A 12,298-nucleotide genomic window follows, 5' to 3' on the forward strand; every position below is an offset into this window, starting at 1 on the left:
ATCCATTTTCGTGTTCTAGCTGACGTGGCATAGGAATTGATCGATTTGCAGTTTAAATTCACGAATTTGAAACCTAGGTTTTGGCCGATTTTCAATGTGAAATTCCGGCCACTTGCCGTCCGAATTGGACGTTGCCGTAGTTGAAAAAGATACTTCATTTGTCGAGTAGTATCTAGGATTGGAAGGGTGGTTCGTAATTTGGAGATTTTCCGTCGCCGAAAATTTCTCTACACACCCGCGCTCTGCCGGCGCGTGTGGCGGCGCGTGGGCAAGGCGGGTGAAGTTGCTTTTCATCTTGATAATATCCTTAGGTTGTCACGAGTGCGTAGGATTTTGCGGATCTCAATTTGGATATCGTTTGACTATCGAACGGATTTCGCATATTGTGCGTTATCCGGGTTCGATAAGTTCTAATCGTTGGATCGTTTCCAAACTGAAGTATGTTGATCTAGGTACTCTTAGAAACTTATAGGAATTCGCGGATCGTGAATCGGAGCCCCGGATGTTCCGATTCAATAATTTGAAGTTTAGGGAAATTGCGATTACCGTGCGGTCGGAAAGCGATTCCCAAACCTGTAACCGGACCTTAGGATATTCCTTTGGACATACACGCACCGGGAACTTGGGGATTTAAGTATTTCCTTTTGTGAATTTTTGTTTTGGAAGTACGTTATTTTAATCAAGGGTTTGTATCTCGAAATAGGTACTTCGGTTGACTATTCAAGCGAAGAGCAGACCCTCTCGGGGCCGGGCAGCTTGGGATTATTTGTGAGTGGACTTTGTTTTAAGTATATGCATGGTTTTATTGATGAAAGATTTGTGCATATATTTTAAATGGTGATTTTGATTTAATAATCATTTGGTTGATGGATTTGAATATTCTTATACATCTTGGCAATATATTTTGAGTATGGATATATATATATATATATATTTGAGTATGATGAATATGTTGATATGGATTTTGGGATGACTATCTATATTGTCTATGTATAGAGTATGAGAGGTTGTTGTGGTGAGATTGTGGAAAGATGTGAGTTTGAGGGATGGTTGTTAGATGTATGAGTATGTTAGGTGAGTACCATTCCCTAGTTACTAGGTTTCCCACACACGTCGTTGGCAGTGCCGGTGGGGTGGGAAGGCCATGAGATTGCGGGTCTCACACATGTCGTTGGTAGTGCCGGTGTGTGAGACACTTTCCATACGTGTCGTTGGCAGTGCCGGCGTATGGGAAGAGTATGTATATTGCTTGAGTATCATCACACACGCCGCTGGCGTGCGTGGGGTGATGATACCGCTGCGCGCGTAAGACTTGTTATGAGATTTGTGAGCTACACGTGTTGTTGGCAGTGCCGGCGTGTGAGCTATGGAGTTCCGTCCCCCGGTTGACTACTCATCCCCGGACGCGGTTAGTGTTCGGAAATCTCGCGTGCGATTAACAATCCCCCTGGATTGTTTCCCTGGTACATTAGTATGGAGAGAAGTATATATTATATTATACTTATAGTTATATATTTATATATATATCAGTATTTACGGGTTGATGAGAGTTGCATATCATTGGGAAATGAGTTGTGGATTTGAGATGTGGAGATGTATTGGACTTTGGAATATTGTGTTTTGAGTTCTGGTTTCTGGATTGTGAAACTGCATGCTAGAGCATTATTTTTACATGGTGGGGTTATTATGTTGATTTAAAGTCCAAACTTTATTTTTGTCCACTCACATATTTCTGTTTTCGCCTGTGCAGAGTTTCTTTTAGAAGCGTTGACAGTTATAGCTCCAAACTTTTCAGTTAGTTGTTAGGGTCTGTAAATTCCTTCTACTCAACCTGCTTGTTGTAAACAAATTCTGTAGATACTCTGTTATCGCCATGTTAGGTTGCTACTTGAGGCCGAGGCCATTTTATGTTGGATTGTTGTATGTTAAAAGTATCTGGCATTGGAATATATTTATTATGTAAATTATGCAGGTTGAATGTTGTTGGGTTTGAACATTTTACAGGGGAGACTCTGCCAAAATTTTGGTAGGATGTCTTGGATTCTTAGTAAGTGGGCGGCATCAATGTGATGTCGGCACAAGATAGTCCGCCGATTTTTTCAGGGAAATTGCAGGGGTCTGTCAGTTGTGAAAAATGGCTATTTTAGCACAAACTTCTTCATTCTATAAATATCTATCAATACCCTTCACTTTCAACATAAATCCTCATACATTTTCTTCTACTTCTATTATTCACTCTTTACTCAACATTTTCTTCTCTTTCAAATTCTATTTTTATTTCTTATCTTTATGGCTTCTTCTATCGAAACCAGAGGGGCGTGCAGCACCATGGAAGATGTTTTCTTGTCAAAGTCTTGGGTAAAAATTAGTCATTGTCTCGTGTCTTGCATTTCCATTATTTTTTTGTTTAATAGATGATTCAAGCACAGATGTGGTTTGGTGCAATTGGGCAAGGCAAAAAAACTTTCAACCATCATGAATGTTGGGAGGTGGTGAGAAATTGCAAACGCTTCAGAATTATTCTCATTGGTTCCACCGTTATGTTAAACGAGACACCACTCCGTGATTCAACGACATCGAATTCACCTCTCGATTCCCCTATGAGTCAAGACTCACTCATCGAAATGGAGCTGAGGCCCATTGACCGAAAGGTTGCAAAGGCGAAGAAATGGAGTAGTTCTAGCAATAATACATCAAAAATTTTGGAGGAAATTGTAAGGTAGAGCGCCATAAGAATTGAAATGGAGAGGAAACACCAAGATAATGAGATGGAAATTCGAGCAGAAAATCTTCAAAAAATGGAGTTTTTGCGCAAAAAAATCATTCACAAGAAGGATCGGGAAACCATGGCCATAGATACAAGCCATATGTCTCCTGAAACAAAACAATTTTAGAAGTTAGAACGAAGGGATGTTATGCGAAGAAGACTTTTCTGTAATGATGGGCCTAGCAACACGGATTGGTTAAATGATCAAAACCATTAAATTAGTTGGCATACCTTTTATTTATTTGTATTTTTCATGTTTCGTATTAAAGTTGTTGTAATTCATGTATTTTATTTTAGCAGTAGTAATTCTTAATGACTTGTATTGGCTTTCTTTATTTAATAAACTATCTTTTTATTCAACATATTCCATACATCAAACAAAACATAATTAAAAGGAAAAACCACAACCAAAACATAATAAAAAATAATAAAAAATACAACCAAAGCACAATAATAATAACAAACCACAACCAAATCATAATAATAATAAAAAAAAACAACACAACCAAACCATAACTAAATAAAACCTAACCAAAGCATCTATACTTCATCATTCACCTTCATTGCCTTTCACCGCCCATAGATGTTCCATCAAGTCAAGTTGACGTCTTTCATGAATATACGAAGATTGCATTTCTGTATATCGATCTATCATCCGGTTCATGAAACGATCATCCTTAACCAATGGATCCGGCTCAAATGATTCTCCACTTGGCGCCATGGGCATTTCATAAATTCGTGTCAAGGTCGTGTTCATGGGATCCGGTTCGTAGACCTCTATAGCATCATAATCATATTCATCCTCCACAATCATATTATGGAGGATGATGCAAGTCATCATAATGCTTCTCAGGATCTCCTCATCAAACATACGTGCCGCACCTCAAATAATCAACCATCGAGCTTGAAGGATGCCAAAATACCTTTCGACATCTTCCCTGTATCATTCTTGATATGAAGCAAATAATTTTTGCTTCTAGGATCGGGGATTTGGAATGGATTTGACAAATGTGGTCCACCTCAGGTAGATGCCGTCAGCTAGATAATAGTAATACCCCATCTGGTACACTGTATTGTTAATTTGATAGGTGATATTCGGGCCTGCACCTCTCGAAACATCGTTGAAGACCGAGAATTGACCCAGCACGTTGAGGTCATTTTGGGATCGTGCAACTCCGAAGAAGGCATGTCAAACCCATGTGTCGAAGCCAACAACGGCTTCAAGGATGATACTTTTTTGGCATTTTCTATTCCCGTAATCTCCTTGCCAAGCAGTTGGGCAATTCTTCCATTGCAAGTGTATGCAGTCGATGCTACCAATCATTTCTAGAAATTCTCGAGCTTCGACTTTTTGTAGAAGCTGTTGGAGGTCCCTGGGAGTTGGTCTGCGCAGGTAGTCCCTAGTGTACATGAGTTTCAACTGCATCACAAAATCTTACCAAGGCCTCTAACGTAGTGGACTTCCCCATCCGGGCAATCTCATCCACGATCAACAGATAAACCATACGCCAACATTCATTATAACAGTTGTAACCTTTTGCTCCGGAAGAAGTCCCAAAACCCCAGCAACATCACACTTTTGAACAGTATGCATCATAATTGCAAATATCATGCATGACTTTATTGAACAAATGAGGTTGCATTCTATATCACCTTCGAAAATCAACATTATAGTACAAAGAAGTTGGGATAAAATAATCTTCCAAAAGATTTTTACCCCGAGAATGTCTATGTCTGTCCACATTCGAGCCACGGCCGACTTGTGAACCACGACGGCGACCTTGGTTCTCTTCATCTAGCAAAGCTACTGTTATGACAACTTGTTCATCTTCTTCTTTCTGCAACCTTTGCCTTTTAGTTCGTCTACGGATTTTCTCATTTGTTTCTTGCTCTTGTCTCTCCAAGCATCTCCTCAAATCTTCCATTGAGAATGAAGTATGAATTCTAAACTCTAAGAAATGAAAATATAAAAAGATGTGGTGTGAGAGGTAATAAGTTGAGCATCTGGTTTTATAGAAAATTTTGGCCAGATAGAGATGTCACATGGCTTGATTTGATAGGATAAAAATCTTATCTGAAATTTGAAATTCATTTGAATTTTGAATTTTGAATTTTAAAATTCATCCGAAATTTGAACCCAAAAATTTATCTGAATTTTGAATTTTGAAATTCATCCGAAATTTGAACTCAAAAATCTTATCCAGAAAATTTATCCGATTATGAATAGTCTTGACATGTAGGAACCCAAAAATCTTATCCAAAAAATATTATCCAAATCAATTATTGAGGTAAAAAAATTTGTGAAAAAAACAAAAAAAAATGAATAATAATTGCTCTTTGCCATGATAACAGTGAAACACATAATATTATTTGCAAGGGCAACCACTATTCACGTGAATTGTAGCTGCCCTAGCCCCCTATTGCTATGGCAAGGGGCAAATAGGTGGAGTTGCTCTAAAGGTCTGTTTTTGTATCACTAGTTAAATATTTTGCCTCATATGAATAAGGTTTTTGCTTCATTTGGTTTTGGTTTTTTCTTCTTCGTTTTCGGTTTTCTCTTCATAGAGTTCGATTTTTTTCTTCATTAGGTTGAGTCGTTTGCTCGACTTGGTTGGATATTTTGCTTCATAGGGTTTGAATTTTTATTTTTTTTTAATCCTTGACTCTCTCAATTATTAAATTATTTCAGAAGAGAGATGATTCGAAGGGGCATATTTATGTACACCAGTTGATATGTACAACACTGTTATTTACTATTTCAAAATCACCTCCAATTTCTTAAGCCAACATCTTTGTCATGCCGCAACTGCCTCACAATGGAAAACTAGAATACGTTGAAGGCAGGCACCTTTCAATTTGTACTTTGCCGTGTCAAGAAAAGTCAATAGTTGACAACTTCATTCCTTGTCCGCCTCCGCCGGTGTTACGAGAGGAACAATGTTCGTCGATTGGAGTTCCTGGATCAAGAGCTTGCAAGCATAAGGCATAATCGCAGCACAAATTTTAAGGGAGAGAAATATTTTTGAAGAGCCAAAATGGATAAAAATGCCCTTATTTATTTTTGGAATTCTAAGGAATCTTTTACATTTGCATGTCTTTAGTTTGAAAGTTGAGATGTTTTTTTGTCTTTTTCGGAAAAGTTTTGGCTTTTTCCAAAAGTGAAATTTTTTTGTAGCTAAAACCTAAATTTACTTAAATTTTATCTCCATATCTTTCTAAAACCCGCCATTATTTTCTGTTTTTTCTCTTCTCATTAAAGTATTTTTTAAATCAAATTATATTTGCATATCAATGGTCATTCATTTTTTGTTTTTGTCTTTTCTTTTCGCTGTCCTTTCCCCTCTATAATATGATGAAGAACCTTCATATAGTGCAACTTAGGTAGTGAAGCAGTTAAGAGATTTTACTTCAATATGACACTCCATATTAGGTTTAGCAAATTGTGCGGAGTTAATAAATAAATCAACTAGCTTTAGTCTAAATGTACTTTTCGTTTCAATGTTGAAAAATATTTCAAGTTTGAATCTCACGCCCCAATTAATTAAAAAAAAGAAGTTTTTAGAATGAAGAAGATGCCTCTCAATTAATCAAATTCCCATGTTAGCAACTGGTAAAGAGTTTTATAATTTAGAGCCAGATGAAATCCAAAAACCAGAAAAGATCAGCCAAATGATAAAAATGCTTATTATAAGTGAATAATTGAAATACAAAAGGATATATCTCTAAATGCAAGCATAAATTTTGTAATTCTCAGGTTTGTACATTTAAGGCTAGAGAGTTAGTATCAATATTATTAACACAGACGCATTCATCCCATGAAGGTGCTGGGTGCCAGCACAAATGGTAAAATCATAAGAAAGAAATCACTAATCCACTATATCTCTTCTGTGGTAGATGACTTTTAAAATCCAACTATGGTTTATGGTCTAAGGGATGAAATCTTTGGTGCCACAATCTCAAGAAGTCCTTTTGGATTGTCTACATGAACCCAATGGCCTGATTCCGGAAGAACGTGAACTGAAACCTTCCCCTCCGATCCATCTCCTTCCCGCTTGGCAAGGCTTTCAAGCTGTTCAATATCTTCCACGTCCCAACGATCACTGTTCTCACCGCGCACAACAGCTATCTCCATATCTTTCGGGGGGTGCTCCAACAGAGGCCAATAAGACTTTTCCCTGCAATAATTCACAATCACAGAAGATGAAAGGGTAAGGGGGAGGGAAAAAGATTTCCATTGCTTTTACTAAACACTGATCTCAAAGTAATGAGATATTTACTGGTAAGAATTAAACATCTGGACAGCAACATCAAGATCAAACGCCCATGTCTCGTGATCTCCATGTTTCTTGAGGTTGCTGCCTATCCAATGTGGCAATGATTTTGAGAACCCAAGTTCAGTCAAATGATTCATAAGCCACCTGAGGCCAAGAACCAGATTTATCACATAAAGAACTTGGAAACATGAAGGGCAGGCACAGGATAATTTTGTAACTCCTTACACAACCAAATTCTGCAGCAAAAAGCAAGGGTTCTACAAATGGAGTTAACTTGACACCTGTTCAAGTTTAACCAATGTAAAGCTAGACAGAATCCAAGGCTTTTGTATGTGCCGACATTATTAAGCAGATGAATTCTTTGAGTAACATCTTCCACTATATGATACACACTTTTGGTATGAAGAACTAAAGTATCTGAATAAACTTAAAATCTTTTTGGAATATAGTCATCTCCGAAGGGGTTAGCATACAGAAAAACACTTAGAAAGAACTCCACCAGGCACCAACTTCTGAACGTTTACGCCATAACACTAAGACACTACACCATCGAAGTACACACAATAACCAAATAACTCATCAAAAGAAGAAAGAGGTTTTACTTTCGTGATGGAACTGATGAAGGTAGACTCTGCAATGTGTGCAAAACTCTCTCAACTTCCTTATTTCTGTTTTCAGGGTTCACTTCTCCTGGAAGAGAATCCAATACCCAGAGCTGTTCTGGTCACAAAGAAAATACAAAGGGCATCAAAAGGTAAAACTCACTAGCCCACAGGCCCTGTTTGACAACAGGAGCCATACTAAAATGACAAACCAGTCTGGTAAGCAGCAGTACTTGTAAAACTAAACAATGAAACTAAAGATTTATGCAACATAACCAAATCCCTAAAAACCTTGCTTACTGGTTGGAGAGTTTTCAACATTCAAGGTTCAAGAAGCTACAAGTGGGGTCCCAATAGTTGATCCGAGAGATGCTACAAATGCAAAGCAAAGAGCTCTTTGAACCAAAAAGCGTAGAACTCACTCACTCCACAACCCACAAAACATTATTTTGACTCACAATATATAATCATTTTGCATCAAGGAAAGACCCAACAGCCTACACTCAAAAACTTCCACATTTTGATTCACTTTGCCGGACTAAGATAATAATTATAGGTTTTTTTTTTTATTAAGCTCAAAGCAACTTCAGCGCCAAAGAGAAAGGACAAGACTTTGAGGGGCAAAGTGAAGACCTGCTTGGGCACCTTAGCAGAGCCACCATAGTGACCAAGAACACAGCTTTGTGCAAATTGCAGAGCAACCTTACCACCAAACGAGTGGCCAAGAACAACATCGGGCCAGGCCCAACCTCGAGTCTGAATCAAATGAGCCAAATCATGGGCCGCATTGACCAAATCATGAGGTGGGTTCAGACCTTCGATCTCAGCTGACCTCCCATGGTTCCTCAAATCCACAAGCACCATCCTCCAACCTACACACAATCAAAGAAAAAAGAAACAAAATTAGTTGTGTTTTTTTTTTGTCAGAACAAAATCAGTGTATTTATGAAAACAGAGGAATTAATAAATTGAGCAGAGAAGACGAGATACCAGATGGGCTGGAGAGATTGGAGAGGAGGGTGCGAGAGAAAGATCTCCAGGTTCTGGCGGAGCCCAGGAGGCCATGGAGGACAAAAGCGGTGGAGTGGTAGGGTTTTGTGTCAGTGGAGGGCCGGAGCTCTTCGTATGCTACGGTTTGCAATGGCCGCCGTGAGATAACGAATCGGGTCAGGAGGTCGTGAAGACCCGATTTGTTTCCGATGGTTCGCGCCATGGGGGATTTGGCGCTACGTTTGGGCAAAGGGATCATTAAAAATACAGACTGTGCTAATAATGACTACCACGACGTCGTTTGGTGCAACAAACTATTAACCTGGAATAGATATGTCACACTGCACATCAAAGTAATGTAATATCAGATTTGCATTAGTTCGATTTAGGCCTCATACTAGTAGCATAATAATACCAAATAAATTCATTTAGTGACAAATTTGGTTTAGTTTGATTTGGTCATTTCTCTTCATATGCAATTAAAACAAATATGCATACTCCCTTCTAAATTGATATCGGAAATTGAAGAATCGTTGATAAAACTTTCGTACTGCTGAAGATTGAAAGTTTTTTAGAGAGACATTACGTCAAATTCGAATGGTTTAACGACATCGATGTGTGAGATGAAATATGATAGTAAATGATTGCATCCAACAAAAGAGTGGTACGTGTAAAAATATAACAAAATTACATGTTCTTAATATAGGGTGTTAGGTTAGTCTAGGCAACCAAACTGCTCGGATTGATTTATTTTGCCTGTTTTAACCTACATTTTAATGCCTGAGTTTTGAAATTGAACAAGATGCCTCTGAATCAATCACATTGGCCTCCATATATTTTCTGCGGCAGGTGACTTAAAAGTTAAAACCCAACTATCGTAAAAAACTTGTCATAGGGATGAAATCCTAGGTGCCACAATCTCAAGAAGACCTTTTGGATTGTCCACGTGAACCCAATGGCCCGACTTGGGGAGAACATGAACTGAAAACTTTCCCTCCGATCCATCTCCTTCCCGATTGGCAAGGCTTTCAAGCCGTTGAATCACATCCGGGTCCCAACGATCACTGTTCTCAGCACGCACAACATCTATCTCCATATCTTTTGGGGGTCGCTCTAACAGATGCCAATAGGACTTCTCCCTAATATTTTGGATTCATATAAAGATGGAAAGGTAAGGGGGAGGGAGGGAAAAAAAATTATTGTTTATACTTCTAAGAACTGATACGAAAATAATAAGAAATTTACTGGTAAGACTTGAACATCTGGACAACACCGTCAAGATTGAACGCCCATGTCTCATGATCTCCCTTTTTTTTGAGGTTGGTGCCTATCCATTCTGACAATGACTTTGAGAACCCAAGTTCAATCATATGATCCACAAGCCACCTGAAGCCAAGAACCAGATCTATCACATAAAAACTTGGAAACATAAACGTTATATGACACGTGACAATCTTTGTAACTCCATCATGCAACCAAGCTTTGACGCAAAAACAACAGTTTCATAATGAGTTTAAAAAGACTCCTGGTCAAGCTTAACCAAAGTAAATCTAAGACGGAACCCAAGACTCTTGCTTGAGTGAAGCAATCTGACGGTATGGGCCAATATTATTAAGCAGACTGACTTCTTTGATTGACAGCCTCCACTAAATTATAGAGACTTTTGGGCAGAAGAATTAAATCATCTGAATAAATTTAGCAATGTACGAAATGGTGTCAATCTCCAAAGGGGGTAACATACAAAGAAGAACTCCACCTAACTGACACTTACTTTCAGACCCAAAAACTGACACCTACTTCTGAACAGTTTACCCCATCACTCCAGCACCCATGTACACAAACAAGAATCAAATAATTTATCATAAGGAGAAGGAGGTTTTACTTTCGTGATGGAACTGATGAAGGTAGACTCTGCAATGTCTGCAAAACTTTCTCAACTTCCCCATCACTGTTTTCACGGATCACTTCTCCAGGAACGGAATCCAATACCCACAGCTGTTCTGGATCACAGAGAAAGTACAAATAGGCACAAAAATATTTTTAAGTGCAAGTGAACTGAGCTTTCAATCACACAGGATCAGAAGCTTTTAAATGATTTCTTTGTTTCCTTTTAGCTATAAATTCAAGAGTTAGAATTCACTAGGCAATTGGCTAAGCTGGCCCTATTTGACAGCAGGAGACGTATCAAAATGAAAAACCAATGTGATAGATAATCCTTGCTTTGGTTTCAATTTGAGTTCATTAGACAACACATAGATTATGAAGCATTACTTGCTCATAAACCAAACACAGGAAACTAAGCATGATCCATGCAACATTCAACAGAGCTACGCATGATAAGAATTTATAAGTTTACAAGCATTGGTTGGAAAGTTTTCAACATCCAAGGTTCAAAAAGAACGTGGAGAACCAAAAGTGTCGTTCTTACTCCCCAACCCACCAAGAAAAAATATGATTTTGATTCACGCTATATACCCATATTGTATCAGGGAAAGGCACAACAGCCTGCAAGCAAAAAGCTTGCAAATTTAGTTCATTTTGCTAGAATGATTAGATAGATTTATTTATTTATGGTCTGAATGATTAGGTTTTATTATGGTTCAGGTTATTGCTGATGATGAAAACCTAGAATTTGAATAACTCACTTAAACATTATGCCAAAATAAAGCAACTTTCAGCAAAGAGAAAGCACAAGTGTTGAAACTATGAGGAAAAAAGTGAAAACCTGCTTGGGCAACTTAGCGGAACCACCATAGTGACCACGAGCACAGCTTTCTGCAAATTGCAGAGCAACCTTACCACCCATGGAGTGGCCAAGAACAACATCCGGCCATGGCCAACCTTGAGACTTAACCAAATGAGCCAAATCTTGGGCCGCATTGACCAAATCATGAGGTGGGTTCAGACCTTTGATCTCAGCAGACCTCCCATGGTTCCTCAAATCCACAAGCACCAATCTCCAACCTACAAAAACACACACAATCAAAAAAACAAATTATCAAAATTAGTGCATTGAAGAAAACAGAGGAACCAATAGAAGTTAAGCAGACAGAGGAAGAGTGACCAGATGGGTTGGAAAGGTTGGAGAGGAGGGCGCGAGAGAAAGATCTCCAGTTTCTCGCGGAGCCCAGAAGGCCATGGAGGACAAAAGCGGTGGCGCGGTAGGGTTCTGGGTCAGCGGAGTGCCGGAGCTCTTCGTAGGCTAGGGTTTGCAGTGGCCGTCGTGAGATTGTGAATCGGGTCAGGAGGTGCTGAAAACCTGGTTTGTTTCCGAGGGTCCGAGCCATGGTGATGAAAGAGAAAACTGTCAACTACCAATTGTGTTTCTTTCAGGCTTGAGCAAACTACACAGAATAGTGCAAGAAATTATGAGTTATACGACGTCGTCGCTCCTCTCGCGCGAGTACTTAACGGAAAGTGTTAAATATTAACAAAAAGATTAAAAAAAGTTTAATTTGACAGCTGTGGGATTTGAACCCACGCCCTTTCGGACCAGAGCCTAAATCTGGCGCCTTAGACCACTCGGCCAAACTGTCTGTTGAAATTAATGTAGTCAACTTAATTATATATACCCTAATTAAATATATATAATCTTGATTTATCTCTGTCTTATACAGCTTAATTATCCATTTGCTAGAATGATTTGGTTCGTTGGTGCTTAAAGG

The 12,298-nt window shown here is 38.7% G+C and overlaps 2 protein-coding genes and 1 non-coding gene across 4 annotated transcripts; all 3 read right to left on the minus strand.

The window, feature by feature from the left end:
* Positions 1 to 6,484: 6,484 nt before the first annotated feature.
* LOC103341749 (uncharacterized) lies at positions 6,485 to 9,107 on the minus strand. 2 transcript variants are annotated; one of them, XM_008245295.3, is made up of 5 exons: positions 8,634 to 9,107; positions 8,277 to 8,515; positions 7,644 to 7,756; positions 7,045 to 7,185; positions 6,485 to 6,942 (listed from the first exon to the last, which is right to left on the minus strand). In XM_008245295.3, exons 1-5 carry the CDS (start codon positions 8,890 to 8,892, stop codon positions 6,687 to 6,689), a joined length of 1,008 nt encoding a protein of 335 aa, XP_008243517.2. In that variant the 5' UTR covers positions 8,893 to 9,107; the 3' UTR covers positions 6,485 to 6,686. The 2 variants fall into 2 exon arrangements, with proteins under 2 accessions (XP_008243517.2, XP_008243519.2); XM_008245297.3 differs by lacking the exon at positions 7,045 to 7,185.
* A 145-nt stretch (positions 9,108 to 9,252) lies between these two features.
* Positions 9,253 to 11,940, minus strand: LOC103341748 (uncharacterized). The gene is made up of 5 exons (XM_008245294.3): positions 11,698 to 11,940; positions 11,359 to 11,597; positions 10,516 to 10,628; positions 9,879 to 10,019; positions 9,253 to 9,772 (listed from the first exon to the last, which is right to left on the minus strand). Exons 1-5 carry the CDS (start codon positions 11,918 to 11,920, stop codon positions 9,523 to 9,525), a joined length of 966 nt encoding a protein of 321 aa, XP_008243516.2. The 5' UTR covers positions 11,921 to 11,940; the 3' UTR covers positions 9,253 to 9,522.
* A 149-nt stretch (positions 11,941 to 12,089) lies between these two features.
* TRNAL-UAG (transfer RNA leucine (anticodon UAG)) lies at positions 12,090 to 12,169 on the minus strand. Its single transcript has one exon. It is a non-coding gene; the product is annotated as a tRNA-Leu (tRNA).
* Between the last annotated feature and the right edge of the window lie 129 nt (positions 12,170 to 12,298).

This window comes from Prunus mume, linkage group LG8 (genome assembly GCF_029339155.1).
Source record: "Prunus mume cultivar Tortuosa linkage group LG8, ASM2933915v1, whole genome shotgun sequence".
Taxonomy (NCBI): Eukaryota; Viridiplantae; Streptophyta; class Magnoliopsida; order Rosales; family Rosaceae; genus Prunus; species Prunus mume.